A 21,862-nucleotide genomic window follows, 5' to 3' on the forward strand; every position below is an offset into this window, starting at 1 on the left:
GTTCTTTAAATCCTAGATTGATGGGTGATGCCTTCTACCTTGTCTTCACTTGCAGTTTCTCTCTGCATATAAAAGGTGTACCTATCTGCTATCTGTGAGTGAGTCTTTTATTGATAAAATGATTTATAGACAAGACCTTTAGAGCTAGGTGAGTCAATTGCTCAGTACAACTTTATAGTTCATCTTTTGTATTTATTCTTTTTCTGTTTGTTGTAGCCTGGCTGTACAAATTGAGTGCTTGCTTGTACAGGAATTCTGCTTTTGCAGCTCTATACCAGGAAATGCACTTGCATAATTAGCCAGGCTTCAGAACAAGCAATCTTTTATAGTGAAAAAAAGATGTTTTGTTTTACACAAAAAAAATATTGCCAATACTAGTGCAGCAAAACAACTGTTACTCTGTTCTCAGAAGTGTCCTGGGCGTAGTGTTTGTGTAACTGACCCTCACAACTCGGCGAGTGTAGAAGCCCTTATGAAACCGCAGATACTAAATAGAGAATGCTCCTTGGCAGGAGTGAGTGCCTCACATTATGTCGTTCATATCAGGAGCTATTGTTTCTGAAATGTGCCTGTTCCAACTGGGAGAGGTACAGCTTTTTCTCCAATTAGGAAAACTGCTTTAGCCTCTTTCCAAACAATTTTGATTCCCTCACTTTGCCCTCTGTGTCTTTCAAGAAGGCACAGTGGAAAAGGTTCAGATTCAGGAAACCTCACAACTTCCGTGAAGTTCTTGCTTTTGCATAATATTGTCTTGCTTGGTTTTATGTTTTGATATGGAATACTTGGAATAAAATAACCCAACAGATTGTATGGAAGATTTTTTTAGCTTAGTCTCCTAAGAGTTGGCTGAACATCTTGGAGGCTGCAATCAGGACACTGATAGTGTTCAGCTGGGGATGCCAGGACTAGGAGAATCCAGCTGTTGGTTTTAGCATCTTTTACATTCAAAATAGGATATAAGAATTGTTGTTGAATTTAAAAGATCACTATATTAATTACCAGCTGTTTATTGACTGCTATTTAGGAAGAAAACAAAACTCTGTTTCAACCTCTCTTTACTTCTGTTGATGTAGAAATTTTTGCAATGTTTCTGTTTCAACACTACGACTTCAGTATCTTAGAACAATAATAGAAAAGGAAGGCTTTTTTGTCTTTTTTTTTTTTTTTTTTTCCTTCTCAACAGACAAGCCATGATGGTAGGACTTGCATCTGGATTTGCTTTAGCCTGTAGAATGATAGAATGAGTCTGCATTTGAACCAAAGCTAATGGCTTTGCGTTATTCCTGTGAGATTTCATAATTGTGTGGTGGTAGTGTCCAGTTTTCACTTCTGAAAAATAATGGAAAAGTATGTCTTTTCAGCTTTGTAAGTGAGCTGCAGCAAGAAGTTGAATTCTGAATTTTGAATTTGAGTCTTTCCTACTACTGTCCAGTTTTAAATGTGTTGGTTTAGTTTAACAAATAGATATAGGCAAAGGCATTTACAGATGGGAATAACTTTCAAAGACATTGCATCATCTTTTCTAACTGATAAAGAGCTAGAATTAGTTGGGTCTGGATTAAGGGGCTCAAATTAAACTGAGAGTTGTGGTTCAAGTTATTTTTAGCACAGTATTATTTTAGCACAGTCTGTCTGACTTCTCTAAGAAGTAACATGAATTCAACTAAGCACATATTATATAAGCAGTAATTATAATTTTCCAAAAGTTGTCAGCAGGTGAGAAATACCTGATTTACTACTAACTGGTAACTTGTTTACATACATCCTTCTCCAGCTTCTCTTTAAAACCAATAAAATATTGGTTATTTTATGTTTTATTTTATATTTGGTGAAGCTTAGCAGTTTCACAAAGGCATGCAGATTGGTACAAATCAGGTCTTTTGATTTTTGCACAGGCCTCCTCAGTAATTACTTTTATACATTTATTTATATACTTTTATATATAAAAGACCTCATTTATAGAGTTCTATCACTCGCAAGGTAGCAATTATCTTTTCTTTCTAAGTATGCTACTGTCATATGGGGTGTGTATAGTTTCTGGTTTGATTACTTTAGGTTTTTGCATTGTTATTGGTAATTTATGCTAACTAAGAAAGGGAAAAGAGCAATCTTGTGTTATTCCTTCTTTGTTGTGCTTCTGGCTAATTTTGAGAATTGTCTACTGGAAGTGCTGCTTTGCGTTTGTGGCAAGGGGAATGGAATGGGTACAGTTAGCTGCACTTTCAAAGCACTGGCCATTAATGTCATCTCTTTGTTAATACACATAAGTGATAAAATAACTGAACTGAAGGGATTGTCATGGGTCATAAGGAGAATGGTTCCTTGTAACTCAGTTGTTAGTGATGAAAAACATTTACAAATATTTTCCTTATTCCACAGCTTCCATTTGAAATGGAAATTTATTACATCCAGCATGTGATGCTTTATGTTGTGCCCATCTATTTGCTGCGAAAAGGAGGTAGGTTGGCAATTTACTCTATACGTATTGAATTAGTCCCATGCAATGAAAAAGCTGTGCTTAATGGTTACCACAGGCTTTACTCTTGCTCTTTTTTACCAATTTTCTTTATGTTGTTACTTAAAAGTTTGTGATGTTATGTTGGAGTTGTAACCGGGTAACAAAGACTTGTTGGACTTGTAACTTTGGTAACAAAGACTTCAGGCACTGAAATGGGTATTAAAAAAATGGTCTTTTGCCCAAAGGCATATCAAGAATGTATTGGCATAACATGCACTGTCTTCTTGAGTAGCATCTCTGCCATCTTGCAACATTCTAAGTTGTTGGTGGGGTGCATTTTTAAGACTTTTGCCTTCTTGGATGTCTCTTGAGAAGTACTGCAACTTAAAATGAGCTGAAAAAAAATTATTATTCTATCCCAATGTAAATATTAGTTGGCTAGTTAGATAAATTCCTGAAATTCTGAAGCTGTAATGAAATGTAGTGACACATAATAGTGAAATGAACTAGCTTGCTTGTTATCTCTTCTAAGAAGATTACTATCTTGCATATACCATAGTAGTGCAGTAAGTCTGGGAATCCCAAATTGTCCCACTGGCCAGTGGTTTTTCGAATTGTTGCTCCTTAGAAGGGAATGCGGTATGTATTCATCTGGTGTGATGCTCTGCCCCCCTCTAGCGTTGACATGCCTCCAGCTGCATTTTCTAGCAGAGCGGAATTGTTCCATTCAGGAAATAAAAGATGATAATTTATGGTCCAGATGTTCAGTAGCCTTTAATGAAAACCCCAAGAATGTGATGTCAAGCAATGGGATACAATTTAGCAAATGCTTAGAACAAGCATAGTCAGCTTCTTCCATTCTGGTGAATCTTTTGTGTTTTATACCAGCAGTCACTTACAATTCTTCACACTCATTTCACTATGGCTCTGTAACCTTTTTGTTTTTCACTGCTGAGTGAAACTAAATAAAAATGATCCAAAGGAAAAAGTAAAGTATCATACTTCAAAAGATCATTCTGTTTCTTTCTCTTACCAGAGAAATATGCCAGCCACATTTAATTTTAATCCATCTTTGATATCTTAAAATTCTGGCAAGTAATGCTAGGGTGCAGTACAGTTGTAGAAGTTACACAAACTCCTAATCATTGCAGAAGGGGCGGGGGGGAGTGCAGAAAGTGTAAACAGCCACGTGGTACACTGTAGGCAATGACAAACCAAGCTCTTGTGATGTCATTAAATCACTTCTTTTGATGGCCTTGAAGTTCCTATATAACATCATTTTAAGATATGTATTTCTCTTGCCTTAAAATTTGGCCTTGGATGTCCCTCGATGTGTTCCTCTGATTTTTGTTTGTTTGGCTGGTTTGGTTTGGTTTTTTGTTTGTTTTGAAGTAAAGGTTCTCTGGGTTCTTCAGCACCTGTTTTCTGGGGCTGATAGGACTGTATCTGCAGTTTGAAGAGCTTTGTGTTGTACAGTTGTCATCCTAGTGCAGTTTTCTAAATTTTTGCCCTTTATTAATTTACAGATATTTGCTGCCATCTAATGTTGACATGATAGCAGTGAAATTTCTAAAAACTTTGTTGGCTAAATATATCGAGATTGCCCTAGGCTGTGTAACTAATAACTTCATTTTCTTATGCCGTTAGCTCCTGATCACCTGACTGACTGTAATACCTCGTTAGCAAAACACCCATGGACTTTTGTAGTAGTTATAGCTAGTGCCACAGGAGACCTAATGTATGATTTTTGATGGAAAAATTACTTGGCCTGAAAACATTTATTAATATTTTGTCATTTCACTAGCACCTTTCTTTGAAGTACTTTCTGAGTAGATCATACCCTCTATCCTAACTATATCTTGTGAAAATTGCTTTTTCATCAGTGATGTTGATCAGCATGCAGCTTTATTTCTGTATTTTAAATAGAAATTTCCATCAGTGAATCTATGGATTATGATTGGGAGAAGTAATTGAAGGGTAGTCAAATTGGAAAAATGAAAAAGAATGGATTGTATATGGAAAAATATACTACTTCAGTTTTATTGGGAATCTGCCAATATTACTGATGGCCTTAATAGGATCTCAATTGTAGCATTAACATTTTTCAAAGGAAGGTTGAGCAGAACACCTGAAGCAGAGTTGAGTTGAGGCTCATTCTATACAGAACTGCATGTCCAAGTTTGTTGACATGCTAATCAAGTATCATACCAGTCATGCACACATACTCAATTACCTGTTGAAGTGTTTTCTTTTTAAAAGGAAACTGGGTGACAGTAAGCAAGGGCTGTAATCATTTATGTTCTTTCTCTCCCTGCTGTTGGTTGCAGTGGTGACAACAGGTCATGTTGCACTGGCAGCATCGCCTTCATGTCGTCCCCCCCCATGTAAGTGTGGGGGCTTTACCACGCTTAGGATCAAATTGACGAGAGAGATGTTCAGAACTCAGGCTTCAGTCTTGCACAGTGAACTCACTGAAGCTGAAGGATCCATGCCCTGTTGGGGATTAAGACCTCTTTCTCTCTCCCTCTTCCCTCTCCCTCCCCTCTGTACTGAGTGAATATAAATTTCCGTATTTCCTTTTCTAATATATTTTCTTTCCAAGTGCTCATACGCATGTATACATACACATGCATGCCAGGCTAGACAAAATAAATGCTTATGCACTATGGCTCAGATCTTTCTTGGCTGCAATAAGAGGCTCTCATGCAAAATAGATGTAGTGCAGATATAACAGGCCGGCATAGAAGATTACTAACTCAAGGCAGTTCTTACGTGAAGTATATCTGCAGTTGGCACCTTTGTTGCTGAATGAATCTCACCTTGTATCACCTGTGAACCCTGCCAAAACTTACAGTATGCATCTGGGCAGGATGCAGCATTCCTGAAATAGCTGGATAGGCTGAACCAGAGCTGTAGGTCACTGTTTTCCCTTGTCCTTAGGAGGTGAGACCCTTGCTTCCTTGTCAAAAAAAGTATGAATGCTTTTGTAGCTTCTGGACTGGTTTACTGTTGTGTCATCTGAGTGCTAGGATTGGCAAAAGGGAGGTACAGTGAATGGTGAAGGTGGAAGGAAGAAGACAGGAACCACAGCAGCGCAGATTTAGATCATGGAACCAACCCCTTCATTGAAAAACTCCTCAAACCACTTTCATCTACAACTAAGCCAGTCTTCTGAAGCATATGAGTATGCTCAGATAATTATACTTCATGCTACTGGGATACAGATTGCTGATAGAAGGCTTAGGGAGATGGCAGCTGAGGAAGTGTCATGTCTCAAACTTGCCGCAACTATTTCAACAGTGCATTAATCTGACCTCCTAAGATCAAGGTATTCGAGACCTTCAGTGGTGTTCAGGACAACTTAGTTTTTCTAACTATACTCTTAAGATAATGAAAAAAAAAAATCTAGTTTGCACTGCATCAGCCTTAGAGACTCACAGTTCTTGACTGTCTCGGTCCTTAAGCTAGTTTGGTCAGATTTTTGGATGGATTTGACAAGATTAGATGTGCACCTTATTTCAGAGCTTCAAATCATATTGAAATTTGTGGAATTGCGGAATCGTATTGAAGAAGTGGAATTGTTATTTCCTGAGTGCTGTGAGCAAATTATATCATTCCACAGCAGTTTGAAATAAGGGTTAATTTATAGCACCTTCCTAGCAATGGAGTTCAGGGGATAATCTTTCTTGTGTTTTGAGATCCCCAGCATTATTTAGTTGACTTAATAACTTAATGAAGTAGAAAAGGATGTTGGCGTTGAGTTTTTTTAGGATTTTGTCACTTTAAGGAGCAATCTGATGTATGAACAGTACCTGAAGTTCCAGGATATCATGTATGCTTAATCAGAGACCTTTGTATTGGTACCACTGAATGGTTGTGTGGTTCTGACACTTCAGCCTGCAGGGGGAGATGGTCTCCAGCATCCACTCTGTCAAAATGGCTATGCAAATTCTCAAAATTCACAATTCAAATGCAGGTTGTCCACACTGTGGAGAGAGTAAATTGATTTGGTTGTATTTTTTTTTCGGGGGAGAATCTTCTTTTGAAGCCAAAACTTACAGTAATGGCCTTGCAAATTCTGGACAGTCCTGCAATCCCATGTATTTTAAGAGCTGATTCACTGTTGCACACCTGTGCACAAGTGGACAGACATATACACCCTAAATAATTAAGTAGATGAGTTGTTTGATGGGAGTAGAGTCAGAATTTTCAGCTTAAAAGACAAATGCTGTATCTTTATAAGCAATAAAGAAACCGTCTCTCTGACTCAAGTCATAAAGCCCTTTTCTTTTTTGATCTAAGTGTCTTCAAAAGTGGCATCAGAAGAGATGAAGTTCTATGGCATTGTCAGAAGGTCAGTGGAAGTTGATAATTTCTTTTTTTTCTTTTTTCCCCCTCATGGAGCATGCCCCTGTCGCGCTTCAGAAGATGGACAGAAGCAGCTCTGTATAGCCAGCTTTCTTAAGGGTAGTGCAGTGTTTCTTACCTAATGAGAAGCTAGGCTAAGTTGTAAGATGTAGAATATAGATAGCAAGTACAGATGAAAGGATCATTTTTCCTGTGGCTGTAAACTAGGAAAGTGCAATTAAAGCAACTGCGGATCTAAACTTGTGTTTTCCATTAGCTGTTAGGACTTGCTGGCAAGAGTGAGGAATTACCATATTTAAAGACATTTCTAGCTGTTGTACCCTTTCTCAGCTGCTTCCCCACTTTGTGACACTTACGTGTATTTAGCAATATCTTTCCTTAGCTTTTAAATGGAGTTACAAAGCAGGCTTTATTATATACCTTAGTAGTGATCCAGGAAAAAAAAAATCACTGTATATTTGAATATAGTTAGGTAGTCATAAATCTAGTTTATCTCCATCCTCATTGAAATACTTGATAATGTGCGGTACAGCTCTTTCACTGAAACTCTTAATTACTTGGAGACCTGTCAACTCTTGTGTATTATTCTCCTACTCTCCTGCTGGCAGCTTCCATGTTCCTATTCCAGCTTTTCTCTACCTCCTGAATCCCATGTATTAGACGTAAATGCTTGGTTCACTGTCCAGCTGTGCTTGTTCTATGGCACCTCGAGAGCAGGGTAGCTGCGGCACTCTTCAGCAACCGGAGGTGTGTGCGGTTGCTCTGGCTGCAGGCTCATGCTGCAGTCTCTCTTGTAGCTTGATGGTTTCAGGATAATCTTGTTCGATGATTTAAGAGAGCTGGAAAGGAAGAGGAGGGGACATGTCTCTGTCGTGTGACCCTCAGCTTTATGCACTGGGCAGTTAGGGTTCCTTTGAACTATGGTGGCCTATTATGAAACACTTAGAACTAAATAAGTAAGTTAATGTGGCATTCTCTGAGTGGGCCCAAGGTCTGTAAAAGACGTCTCTCTCTCTGTAGGAGATAGAGAAGTTTAGAAGGGTATGTACCAGTATATGGAAGAACTACTACTATATGAAGGAAGAGGAAGAACTGCTGCTGCTTCTTTATGTAACGTAAAAAGTGGTTCCTGAGAGGAGCAGGTAATGTAAGACCCCTGCCTGAGCCAATTCTGATGACAGTAGCTGGCGTTCGGGGAAACAGAAATCTCCTGGCATAAGGTAGTATTTTGAAACCTACACGTAGATTCAGAACAGCTGTAGGGGAAACGGTGGATTTCAGGCTCATCCTCTTGAGAATATTTTTCCTGTTTTCCCCTGGAAAGGAAGTTTGGTCTCTAGGCTAGCTCAATAGGCCACACTACTAGAATTAACTCCTTGATCAAGCGAAGTAAAATGGAAATAAATTTGTCCTCATATTTTTATAAGCTTGAAAATGAAGGAATTGTAATAGTTGCTTCGAGTTTTGGATTAAGCAGGTCTACCTGTAATTGTGAGACTACTGAAGGAGAGTGTGCTAGGCTGGAAAACTGGTAAAGCTCTATCAAATGCAGTGGGAATGAAAGCAAGACATGAATTAGGAAAAAGATATTATTGTAACACCCTACTAAATTAAAAAAATGTACTATATTTAGGTTCTAATTCAAACAGAGGAGTAATTTTCTCCTACATTATGTTTTCACAGAAATACAAAAGGAGTATTACTTTCTATTAAGTTGCATTCACATTTTTACAAGCCTATGTTTTGAGAACTTTAAATAAAAATAATAGTTCATAAGAACACTAGAACTAGCACGACACATTGAGGGGGGGAAGCAGTATGAAAGAAAATGAGTCTCTTTGATCTTTAGATTTTTAAAGCCATGCTTCCATTTCCTGGATGGCAAAATTAACCACTTGGCATGTTCTTGTTGCAGAAGCAGATGATGAACCCCAAACTCTTGAATCTATGTGAAATCCTTCCTATCAATGCTATTGAAATAATGAAGTTTAATTTAAACTGAAATGTCCACTGCCATGCTATTTCAACACAAGAGCAAATATACAGCCTACTTGGATGACCCTGATTTGCAACGGTCTCAGCTGTCTGGGGCGTGAGCATTTTTGAGAATGAGATTAGTGCCAGTTGGATTAAATTTTTGAAAGTCCTTAACATATAAGAATTGCCTGTGATCCTTAGTGAATAGAGAGTGAAACTCACTGCTACCTGTTGAAATTAATCTCCTATGTAAGCAGCCAGTAGCTTTTGCCAAAGCCAACACAGGCCATTCAACCAACCACTCAATTTTCCTGTTTGTATGTTTCTGTTAACAGACTGTGTACTACAGAAAATAGACTACATTGCTCCATTAAACAGTCATCTGTTGAATAGCAGGACCATAGAGTAATAAAATCTATAGTGATTATTTATCTAATGGAAACGTACAGAAAATATCCCAGGTATGAATTTAAAATTACTTTCCCAAAGCACACTTGGGAATCCAGAGCTCTCTGAAATGTTTTTGTGTGGAGGTCGTTTCCTTTCTGTCCCTTGATGTCCAAATAATGATATTGCTGAAAATCACACTATTATTTTCAGAATTGCAAAGTCTAGCAAGGAGGGATTTTTCTATTACATAGCGAGATCAAAAGTCTGTAGGGGGTGAGAGTTGCTAATGTATTTTTTGAAGTTTTGCAACAGAGAGACGACGTAGCAGTATGAAATTCTTTGCTGGAGGAACCTAACTCCACTCTCCTAAGTGACTTCTGAAACATGATTCCCTGACTAGATTGAAGCTGGATATGGGAAGCTTGGGTTCAAAGCCAAATTATGTCACTGATCTGTTTTGTCATCTTGTGCAATTTCCTTAGTCTTTTAATGACTGCTTTCTCCCTCCAGTCTTGTTTCATAGCTGGGTTCACTTGTCTATTTTAGTGTTTATATACTACCTGCACTGTAAGTCCCCCAGATATCAAGGTCTCTGGATTCTAGCTTTTCTGAGTGTTTACCTCTTTAGACTACTACCATCTGTTCTCAGGCTTTGTAGAATACTTGTGAAATAACACAGGCAACTGCCAACCAGGAGAGTTCACGTGAAACCAAATTTGACATAGCACTACTCCGCCAGTTCCTGGGAGCTGTTTTAGATACCTTATTTAAATGTTATTTTGTGTTTTCCATCTAGGTTAAATGTGCACCTAAAACTGCAAAGACAATACAAAAAAACTTTGCAAGTTAAATGATTGGGTTTTCTTTACCCTACAGCTGAGGAGGTAACACAAAGAGTTTCTGTGTAGCTTGACCAGGTCACTTAAAGTTGGTGCAGCCAAAAACAGAGCCATGGTCTCCTGAACTCTGACACCAAGGCTAGTTGCTTCTTCTCTTGCTCATTGGAATGAAAAACCGTATTCAAGGTGGTGTCACGTATCTGATGTTTTCAGGCAGTGGAGTTTAATGAATATCATTGCTGTTTAAGAAAAGTCTCCTGTACCGTTTTCTAAATAGGATACCAGCTCTTAGATCATGCTTGCTAAGTATGTTCAAAGAGTTAGACTGTTGTGAATTTTTTCCCTTTACCTGTAGAGCACTCCACTTAAAGTTACTCATGTAGAGTTCACTTTTACCTTTGGATTTTGCTTATTCTGACCTTCACCTACCCATTGGATAAGAAATCTTATTAGCTGCCTTATGCTTTCAAAGTAGCTTCTCTGCTCATATTTATCATCGTTGCACCAAGTCACAGCTTGCTTACTAAAACATGGTGTGCAGTTGTATCTTGGGTAATTACACTAATATTGTTGCTCATTAAAGTCAGTGGGTGATATATGGGGTGCATATGTGCTGCTGTCATTCAAGCATACAATCAACTCCTTACTCTCTGTTGACTAGCAACAGAGAAGCTATGTTATTTTGAGTGGACAATGAACAGATGTACAGTTCTAGACAATAAAATAGGTAATTTTGAATTTGTAACATTCACAAGATGATATTTAAATTAGATTATTTCAGGTAGCTACTGCAAAATCAATCTAAACTGGCATGATAGGCACAAACTATGGGAGAAAACTATGCAGAAAATAATTGTAAAAGGGCAACAGGGATTGAGAAAGCAGTCCTCTAGGGATTTTAAACCTGAGACAGGATGCACCACTATATGGTGGTGTGGTAAAGCAAGTAACAGCAGTTATTTGCCTTTATCTACATACGATACCATACATAGGTATATTCATACCAGCTTTAGTCTGGTGAGTTCTGTCGTAGCTAGCTACGCATGTGTAGTTATTTGAGTTCCCAGTAGCCTTGTACAGTATATGCTGAAATCTGTTGAATCTTCCTGGTAATTACTGAATGTGCTAGCTAGCAAAGGCTAATATGAATATTGCACTCTGCTGTAAGCTATCCTTTGAGTACTGGATATATGTTCCAATATTTAATAATATCTAATGGATCAGAGAGCACACAAAGGCAGATAAAAAATGCCAGCGTATTTTTATAATCTCTACAACTTCTTATAGCAGCTGAGCAGCATGACATTGTGCATCTTTTTCTTTTGTGTCCCTAGGTAAAGTTATTAAAGCATAAGGAAAATAATATTTTTCCCCATATCTTACATGGAAATTTTCATGTCTGCTAGTAAGAGTCTTGAGAACTCTGTAAACTGTTTTTGTTCTCACCATATGATGTTTGAAAATTTAATTCCAAAAAAAGTCTTGTATCTAACGGTACTTTTATTAGATCTGATTTCCTTGGTACATTCTAGATCACGTGACATTGTGTTTTGTCAGTAAATTGACAAAACCTAGTTTCAGGAGGAAAGAGAAGGGTGAACCCAGGAATAATGTAGTATCTGCTACTTCATTTGAAGGGAGAAAAATATTTTACAGTATCTGTGATATCTACTGATTATAAAATTGTTTGTAGTGTATATCTGAAAATACCTCATAGCTGTTTTCATTTAAAAGCACAGTCTGTCATTAATGGATTGACTACTTTATACAGCTTTTCTGTTCCTAGGCATTATTGGTGCAAGTTACTTTTTAATAGTTGTTAAACATAAAATTAGGAAATGGCAATTAGGCTATGCTCTAAGACAGTGCTGTGCAGTAACTGCCACTACCTAGGTTAGTTCTGTGCATGCTGAAGTCATACCCCCCTAAGAAGCAGGTGTTTTAAGTATAAATAACCTGATTTTTGAAGATTCATTACATACCATTACTGTATTTTAAAATCATTTAGTACTTCTGTGGTAGAAGAAAGAATGAGGTAAAAATCACTGGTGTTGGTGAAAAATAGGCAAGCTTAATGAGGTAACGTATTGTACATTTTACTGCTGGACCAGAATAAGGGAAAAAACTGATCAGGACGCTCCAGGTAAGAAATAAGGCTCTGAAATATTAATTAGTATAATGGTATTGAGTAGGTTATCAGCTAAAGCCAGATGCCCTAACATCCACAGAGGAGAAGAGAGAGGATTATTCATGAGTGTTTGATGGACACAGCAATTCAGCCGAATACTAATGTATTGCTTTCTTTTCAAGGTATCTACACTCCAGAACCACTCTGCAATTTCTGGTGGGCTCTTTTATCCACGGGGTTTATGTTTGTATATCATTTTAGCATCTTGCAGATTCTGGGATTGGTAAGTAAATATAGGTTAAGAAATGGATAGTCTGCAAGCACATTCAAAGCAAACACTGACTAGTTTTTCAAAGTGTCCAGATATATATGGATAAGACTACTTGCATGCAAATTTCTAATTGCATGTTCTAATGGGCATTTGTATCTCATATCTCACAAGTATTGCTAAAATATTTCATAAATTGGTTATGTACCTGCATAAATCCATCTATTAAATGCACAACTGAATTTGGATCTGCTTTCTTTCTGAAAGCTGCCTTACTTGTGTTGAACAAAGGATTGTCACCTAAACCTTTTTTATTATTATGGTAATTTCAAAATTACCATTTTAGGTGTCTGAATCAGTGCAACACAAAAATATTGTTAATCTATAAATTTGTTGTCACTTTCTCAGGTTACAGAAGTGAATTTGAACAACATGTTGTGCCCAGCCGTCTCAGATCCTTTTTATGGGCCCTGGTATCGAATCTGGGCATCTGGACATCAGACTGTCATGACCATGACTCATGGGAAGCTTGTAATCCTACTGTTTTACAGTGCTGTCCCCATCTTTAAATGTAGCGTGGACTTGCTTAGACTCCCAGCTAAGAAAATAGACTGAAATTTCCCCCCCCGGAGTAGTACATACAGGAAGCAGAGATACTTATACTGGAAAACAAAGAGAAGGGATGAGAGGACAATGTGTTTATACTTCTCCCCCCCAGTTTATTGCCTCAAAAACACCTCTGCAGTCAAATGAGGTTTTTTTTTAACTGCTGTTTCTCACTGCCTATTGCCAATGGCAAAATCAGTGGCCTTATTCTGGAAAAGGTTCGTGTTTTATACATTTTGTGTAGATTACAGTAGAATCTTGCTAAGCCACCACTTAAAATTAGGCCAGGATCTGTCCACATTCCAGCGAAGAGAGTGGCAGTGCTACCTCGTTTTGACTTATTTTCCATTAAATATAAGTACACTTATATCATAGGGTAGGAAATAAAGGAATTGCAACGCTCCACTGATGTGAACAGAACACATGTTGAAATGCATCATCCTGGCTCAACTCTTAGCACTTGAATGTTGCAAAATGGTCACAGTGAAATGATGTACACTTAATCTCCCAGCTGTAGGTGCAAAACAGTGAGGTTCTACTGTATTTTCTTTAAGCTGGTTGAAAATGTTGGGGAACAATAACTCATTCAAAAATCTTTTTTTTTTTTTTTAAAAAAAAAATCAGCTACTTAATATCTAAGCTGCTGTGGATGAATATCTATCTGGCTAAGTCTCATCAGATCTTGATGCTTTGGAGGTGCTTTTATTTGAGTGAGTGGAAAAACACCATGTTGGAATAATTCCAAAAGACCATGTTACGTATAACTATGATAAGATATTTCATCCACTGTTCTGACCTGACTTTGTACAAAATGTTTTTTTCTCTTAGCTTAGACTGGAGAGGGAGTGGAGTTACGAAGTCCAATGTAAACATCAGAGTTTTCTTTTTTTACTTACTAGCTTTTGAAACATTCCTCCTCTGCGTTCTACACTGATCCTCACTCAGCAGAGTGATTAGTGAAGAAACAAAATGAAACTATGTTCTCTCTCTACAGCTCTAATACATTCTGTATACTGATTTTAAAATACAGATATAAAAAGCAACACCAAATCAGTGCAGGCCTCTACTGAAAAGAAAGTGTTCCAGTTTACTAGTATGACTCAATTAAGTCTTTACTAGTATGTCAACACGTCTTTTGGAGGTTTAGATAGGCAGAATGATAAATAGTAAACTGTGCGTACCTGTTCAAATTTTCCAAGGCTAGAGGGGAAACTGTTGCGCAGAAAGATGGGAAATCTTGAGTGTGTTCCTCCAGATAGTTAATTGTGAGTCTATTATACAGACTGTTGGGTTTCAGGGCTGCAAGAATTTTGTTGTATAGAAGTTTGTTGCAATTTATAGATTCATTGTGTTGTCAAAGCTGTGACTTGTAAGATAAAACAAAACCATCATACCTCCTCCAGCTGGATCACCTGAAGATATATTCTGAAGTTAAGGTACAGCACTTATACCTCAAGAAGGAAAAGTAAGAATAAGAAGTGGTTGACTTTTTTTTCCCCTCCCTTAAAAAAAAAAATTTTCATTGGAGAGGGAACAAATGGCTACTTCAAATATTTTTACTCCGTATGATTAAAAAAAAAGTACACCCTAATTAGAAATATATTGTCCCATGTTCTAATTTACAAACTGGTTTCTGGCTTTCTTCCATGCCTTGCTGTGTATATATATACATAATAAATATACTGTACTCTCACAACTTGAGAACATACAACATATACCTAAACTATCCATCAAACATGTATAGCTAGTCTTAGTTATACAGACTATACGGCTCCTTGTGTTTTTAATCAGAATTCAACCTGAGAAAGCTAAGCACCTGATAATAAGAACTACTGGCATACAGAGTTACCTGTCAATTGTTGATCCTGCAAATGTCTAAGTACATATGAATTTCATTGAGTAGTCTCACTGCTGCCTCAGTAAAGCTGGGCATATGTTGCTTAAGTATTTGTGGAGTGGGGCCTAAAGAAAGAATGCGTTGGTATTGAAGGCCTGAATCCGTCTGTGGAAGACCACTTAATTAGTTGCTGAAGTGATATAAGTTCTTGCCATTTATTTCAGCAGATTCAGTATTTCATGATGAAATACAGGGTGTTGCGGGGAGATGCTAAGATGCACAGTGCTGGATGTTAAAGCATGCTCCCTATTAATATACTTCATCTCCTATGAATAGCTGAATGAAATACACAGGGATTCTGCCCTCCTCATAGTTACTGTCAAGTGTCTCATGGTTTATTTATTTACTTAAGAATTTAGCAAAATGCCTTATGTTGGATTCAATCCTGTTTAGGAGGAATGTTTGGTATTACAATGGAATGACTTTAGCCAAATTTTGCAACTGTTATTTAGCATTATTATTTGCTTCACTTATGTTTTGGTTCTTTTTTGAAGAATCTTTCCTGTTTCTTTATTTTTTCTTCAGAATATTGTAGCTACTGGAAAAATTTGAGTTATGTGACAGTAGCAAGCTTTTTTTTTTTAAAACTACAACATTTCCTATTGACAGTCATATGCTGCGGGGCATTCTAAACAAGTATAAAACAGCTGCTGTTTGCCACCATTAAGACTGCAGAAGCATTTAAATAAGCTCAGGTGTCTCACTCAGTGCAGGCTGTTAGCTTGGATTGCAAAATTTGTGAGCTCTTCTGACTGACTTAAAATTGAGTAGCAGGAATGGCAATGTTAAATATAGCCAACACGAGGGAAATGCCTGGGGCAATTTGGATGAAAGGATTCTTGGTGTGGTTGTACCACTTGCACCATTGACTTTGATAGCAGAGCCACTGTGATTGCTCCTGCCTTCCCTCCCACCCGTATCACAGATGTCTGTTTCTGTCACTGTGCTGTGACTCATGCTTTTCTCTGTTACGCTGGTCCGGTTGTTTTGAGTCACACTAGAAATTTCAGGCATAATTTCACAACATGGAGTATGCTGACAGAACTGCTCATCAAAGCCAATGGGACATTCATATTCCCCTTCCAAACCTTACCTGTGCAGGTTCTGGAGCTTGTTGAACTGACCAAGGTAAGTCAGCAAAAAAGTAGAGAGGTAAACCAGCTACTACACTCAGCAAGGATTTTAGAAGTATTGGAGCTGCTCTAAGAGTCGAGTGGTGCAACTGGAGTCAGGCGGGAGGGAAGGCAGTGGAACCTTTACCTCTTTTTGACAGTAAGCTGTTGCTTCTTTGCTTGTTGGACAATATCAATGAAGCTGGCTGAGTTAGAATAGAATCATTTAGGTTGGAAAAGACCTTTAAGATCTTTGAGTCCAACCATTAACCTAGCACTGCCAAGTCCACCACTAACCCATGTCCCTAAGCGCCGCATCTACACGTCTTTTAAATACCTCTAGGGATGGTGACTCAACCGCTTCCCTGGGCAGCCTGTTCCAGTGCTTGAAAACCCTTTCGGTGAAGAAATTCTTCCCAATATCCAATCTAAACCTCCCCTGGTGCAACCTGAGGCCATTTCCTCTTGTCCTATCGCTTGTTACTTGCAAGACCTCCAACTCGCTAGAACCTCCTTTCAGGTAGTTGTAGAGAGCGATGAGGTCTCCCCTCACTCTCCTTTTCTCCAGGCTAAACAACCCCAGCTCCTTCAGCTGCTCCTCATAAGACTTGTGCTCCAGACCCTCCACCAGCTTCATTGCTCTTCTTTGGACATGCTCCAGCACCTCAATGTCTTTCTTGTAGTGAGGGGCCCAAAAGTTAAATTATTCCCTCCCCTTGTCCCTTTTTGAAGGGTTTTTAAACTTTGTATTTCGTTTTGGTTTATGGCATGGCGCCACAAGAAACTGTTACCAGTGTAGCTGAGGCACAAGCTTCACAGAAGGTGAAGAACAGGTCAGAACGGGAGCAGAAAGGGAACGAACTTCTGAAGCTAATGTCGTGGAACTTCACATGCTTTATTTCTCAGCTGTCCCTGGTATCTGTTTGGAATGTGCATCAGACAGCGCTTGTTCAATGTGCAGGATATTGGTTTGAATGGGAAAGCAGAATACTTAATCTCCAGAGGGGTTATTTATTCTTTTCCCTGGCAGAGGCTGATTTTCTTTTCCCTGAATGGTTTATTTTATAGGCAGTTATGCTATACGGATGATTTCTTTGGTTGCTTTTATGTTTATTTATGCTGGAAATTAAAGTGCAAAACTATACTGCTATTCTTGAACGCTAATTGGCATTCTCTCCTGTGGTATTAAGCACGCAATCTATGTCAAGATAACTTGAAGCTGTTGCCTGGTACCCGGTGATGAGATTTTACATTGCAGCAGTGCAACGTACAATTGAAAGGGTAGTCCTGGTCCTCCCTGGTCAAATGTTCCTGTATCTTTTATCACAGTGTTAACAGTTACGAAAACATCAGCAGAAGCTATGGGGCAGAGCAGGAGGTGGCCCACACAGCCAGACAGACTATTCCTTTCAGCAGTAGCTTAAGCTGACTGTAAGATCTCACCCTGAAGTGGGCTGATTTGCTGTCCTCTAGCAAGTCAGGCACAATACCAAAAAAAATTCTTGTGCAGTGCCAATGCCTAGACTTCAGAGAAGTTGGTGTGTATTAAGGCGTCTGAACAGAGCCCTCTACTCTCCTAATTTTCCATACTGTAGGCACTTCAAACAAAAGAAACAAGCAGCGATGCAATTGATTACTCTTTCTGCCAGTGAATGACTGTCTAAATTTGCCTCCAAATGTACGTCTAAATGAAGCATTAGTGACTACAAAAAACGTGTTTACCGAAATTTGTTTATGTAGTCTTAGGGTAAGTAGCCCTCAAAGCAGAAAAGCGAGCTAGTAGAATTCTGCACCCACCATAACATCTGGGGATTCAGCCTGTGACTATTGAGATTATTGTGCCAAGGCTTTGGCTGTCCAGGATACATGCAGTGCTATTTTTCAAGGATTCAGACGCTGCGGTGTTTGAACTGTATGTTTGTTTAACTTCCTCCTATTTAAGCACTAAAGAAGAATTTGCGTCTTGTTTCTTTTGAAGTGTGAAAATTAACAGCTCTTGACCATGCCTGTATAAATCAATGAGCCACAGTCTATGAACAGGCACCTATACTTGGTTTTGGTTCAGCTTCTTAGGGCTTGACAAACGCTGCTTATAAGCAAAACCTACTCATGTTTAAGGAGACGCTGCCTCGATGAAGTTGGGAGACATGAAAAGTCAGCCATTTGCATACCTTAAGATGACAGAGTACCTCATGGTAGGTTTAGCCATCTGTTTCTGGCCACAATCACGGTTTTGATATTTCTGTATATTTGATACCACCTTGTAAAGCCCAATTGTATTTTCCTTTCACAAAAGGCTATTGGCAACCATTAAATTACTGTACTTTACTTTATGTCCTAATTCTTGCATCTAAACCACTGGCACTTGTTTCCTATGTATCTATAGGTAGTGGAAAATATTGATGTGCTGTTTTTCTCGCTGTTGCAATTTTTTCACTAGAGGCAGATTCTTAGGAATTAAATTGGTCCTAATAGTTAACAAAGCTCTGAAAAGGCCAAAAACCCAGGAAGAGGGCATATGTCAGCCCTTCTGTGAGGAGGCGGAAGGTTTCTACAGGCAGACAGGTCAACTTTGATGTTTTCATTTTTACAGTGACAAGACTCATAACAAATCTGTTGATTTTTGTGATCTCGTCCTCAGTGATATTGCTGTAAATCTGTCTCGCAGCTTTTAGTGTAACTTAGTCAAAGCCAAGCTGTTTTTTTAAATGATTTTATTTTTCTTCAGGGTCAATTTTGTACTTTTTTAAAAATGATTTCTGCATTTACTGAGTCATTATCTCAATGCTGCAGAGGACGCAGCAGGCAGAACAGGAGCATACCCCCACTGCTCTCACCAGCCAAACTGTGCCAGGGAGCTGGAGTCGCTCGGGCACTGGCCTGAAGCACAACGCAGTCTTTGGAAACTTGCAGGTCCAGTTACCCAGCCCTCTTGTTCAAGCATGGCGTTATCCAGGCACAGAATGGTATGGCAAGGGCAAGGATGGATGTGGAGAGGCTCATCGGCCACATATGCTGTTAGTTCTGAATAATTTGTAAGAGTGTTATAAATTTTGTAAACCTTTTAATGTGCTAAAACTTGGCTATGAGGTAACATTTACAATAAGGGGTAATTTGTGTACTTGTTTTTGTATTTTGGTCTGATGGGTTTTTTTGTTGTTGTGCCCTAAGTCCGGATCACTGGGCAAATAGTTGTTAAACTTTTGAATTAAAACAAATAAATGCATTTTAATGGATACTGTACAGTTCTGTTATCATTCTAATTGTGCCAGGCACTGAGTCTGTCTTGCTTAAGACTTTTTAAAATTAGATAAGAAAACCGAAATCGACTTTCCACTTCAATCTGTAGTATTAACAGTTAGAGTCACAGAGGGGCTTTAATATTAGATAGCTAATCATCAAATCAGATAAGAATATGGTTTCTCCTGTCTTAAGCAGTCTGTACTGCTAGATGTGGTCTACCTTGCACGTAGCAGTTTCTGTAAGCGAGAACAATGATTACCAGGATTTCTGGAAGCTTTAAGCATTTAAGTATGACCTGTGCCTGTTATCTGTCAATCAACACAAGCCAAGCCTGAGTTTACTGGCAGACCTCACTGTAGGACATAAATCCTTTAATCACTGTTTAAATAGTCCCTGTCCCTGTCTTTCAGGTAAAGAGCTCAGGGAACAGTATTTATAGGATTGTGATGCTTTCTCTATGCTTCTTCCACTGTTCGTGCCATAACTTTGGCAGTGCCTTTTATTTCCGGTTCTATGTCACTTTAGTAGAAGATTGTAGAACATGTACAGAAGTTTTCAGCTCAAGGCTTTGTTTGGAAAGCTACTGTAATTACTCAAGACACTCTCACACTATAGGTGATGGCAAAGTAGTTTTAATGCACTTCAGAAATGTTTCTGCCTGTAATTAAAAATACATTTAAATAGACTGCAATAATGTTGTGACCCAGTACATTTCAGACAAGGTATTTCATTGTGTAAGGTTCCTGGCAAATACTGTTCCTGGAAAAAAAACATACTGGATATGTCCACCTGTATTATTGTAGATGCATTGTAAAAGTTTTAAGTTTTCATGCAGTATAAAGACTGATACAGTAGCTTAAGTACAAATCTAGCCTGAAGTGCTTTATGGAAACTGAGATGAACTAAGCAAGCAATTTCCTTTTTCAGGCACTGCTAATTATCCTCTCCATCTCTCTATAACTAATTGTAAGTCAACCTTTCATTGTTTAATACCAACATATATGTAAGAATAAGCAAGTTCCCACCTCTGGAACATCCTTAATGCTCAGTACTGTTTTGCTAGTTTGATTTTTGTAGAGTGATAACTCCATAAGCTGGCTAAAGTAGCAAGAAGAGTGGGAAACTTTTGGTAGGCAGTTTTAACTAGCTATACATCTCAATGGACTGTGAGTTTTAGGTTGGTTTTACCCAATTCAGACTAATGATACCAAATCTGTGAGATACTGAAATAACAATGGAAGCTACTTACTCAGGCAGGTTTTCCTTCAGAGGTTGTTTTTTTTTTTTAATCTTCTAAATCAAGGCTTCAAAGCAAGTGGAGTAATGGCTGCATCAATCTTCAACATCTAAAGGTTACATGGATTTTATTGCTTTGTTTTCAAAGACTTTGCATCTGCAGACAGGAGATCTATTAATATTGAATTAGTCAACGGCAAACAAAACCATTCTAAAATGAGATCTGAATTCCAGGGAGATGTTAGAAATTTCTTGCTTTCTAGAGGAATTATCCTACAGAGCAAATATGCTCCCTTTAACTCAGACTCAGTAGAAAATGATGTCTCTTAGTGCACTGAGAATTTGGCTCGGGGAACAAAGTTCTCCAAGTCAGTTTTACCTGTGCGAGTACTTTGTTTTGTCATCAGCTGGATTGTGGCTTCATTGCTTCCCAGGAACACGCTCCTTCCCTCCTCAGATAAAACATCTCTCTGGTATCAGCACAGCTATCCGTCCCAGCGCAGAGGTTTGCCAAGGCCTCCTCGCCCATTGACCAACACCCCAGGAAGCTCTGCTACCAAGCCAGAGTTACTACAGGGACACTGAAAATGGCGCTGACAGTTAAAGCTCTTCATGAACGAAAGGTTCTGGTCTGCTGTTCTCGCTGGATCTGCTTAAGTAAAACAACTTAAAAATGGCCCCACTGTGTTAAGACTAAAAGCTTTTGGAGAAGGGGAAAAGACTGCTTCCCTGGCCCTCCACACTCCCCGGGAACCCCGTAAGTCAGTGCAAACTCTACACTGTAATTTTTTTCCATTAAATTTGGTCAACATGACAGCCTACACGTTAGCTAGATATGACATGCAAGATAAAGAAATCCCTCATGGCAAAGCAAGCCTAGATATTCTTTAAAATCACACCTACTACTGTAAGAGTAGAAGAAAATGTATTGAAATTATTTTAGGTGATACTTCAATATACTCTTTGATACACATTTTGCCACATTATTCTGTTGAATAATGTTGCTACAAGTAGTGTAGGCAATGTATTGGTTACACCAGTATAACCAGTTATGCAACAAAGTTTTGCTTAAAAAGGTTGAAACCAGCTCTCCCCCTCAGAGAGTAAGGAGCCCAAGCCTGGACAAAATTCCATGTTTGAAGTTAGATATAAAAAGTACAAAACTGAACTGATAACTTACATAAATACTGATAAATATACTGATATAAACAGTGATATAACTGATGTAACTGATATAAATGCTGATTTAACTCGGAGTGTTCAGTGACTCACTTCTGAATTAGACTGAAAACTGCCTGTACCTGTCCACAATCTGTTCCTACAGCAGGCAAAACGGAAAG

At 38.4% G+C, this 21,862-nt stretch overlaps 2 protein-coding genes across 2 annotated transcripts in view; one reads left to right on the top strand and one right to left on the bottom strand.

Moving 5' to 3' along the window:
- Positions 1-15,434, top strand: part of TMEM164 (transmembrane protein 164) — a 42,908-nt gene extending 27,474 nt beyond the window's left edge. The window contains exons 5-7 of the mRNA XM_075162446.1: positions 2,380-2,458; positions 12,343-12,443; positions 12,837-15,434. Coding sequence (XP_075018547.1) covers positions 2,380-2,458; positions 12,343-12,443; positions 12,837-13,043 — 387 coding nt within the window. The 3' untranslated portion in view covers positions 13,044-15,434. The remainder of the gene's footprint in view (positions 1-2,379; positions 2,459-12,342; positions 12,444-12,836) is intronic.
- A 1,285-nt stretch (positions 15,435-16,719) lies between these two features.
- The window catches only part of AMMECR1 (AMMECR nuclear protein 1), an 88,238-nt gene continuing 83,095 nt past the window's right edge, over positions 16,720-21,862 (bottom strand). The window contains exon 7 of the mRNA XM_075162441.1: positions 16,720-21,840. Coding sequence (XP_075018542.1) covers positions 21,791-21,840 — 50 coding nt within the window. The 3' untranslated portion in view covers positions 16,720-21,790. The remainder of the gene's footprint in view (positions 21,841-21,862) is intronic.

This window comes from Calonectris borealis, chromosome 13 (assembly GCF_964195595.1).
Source record: "Calonectris borealis chromosome 13, bCalBor7.hap1.2, whole genome shotgun sequence".
Classification (NCBI taxonomy): Eukaryota; Metazoa; Chordata; class Aves; order Procellariiformes; family Procellariidae; genus Calonectris; species Calonectris borealis.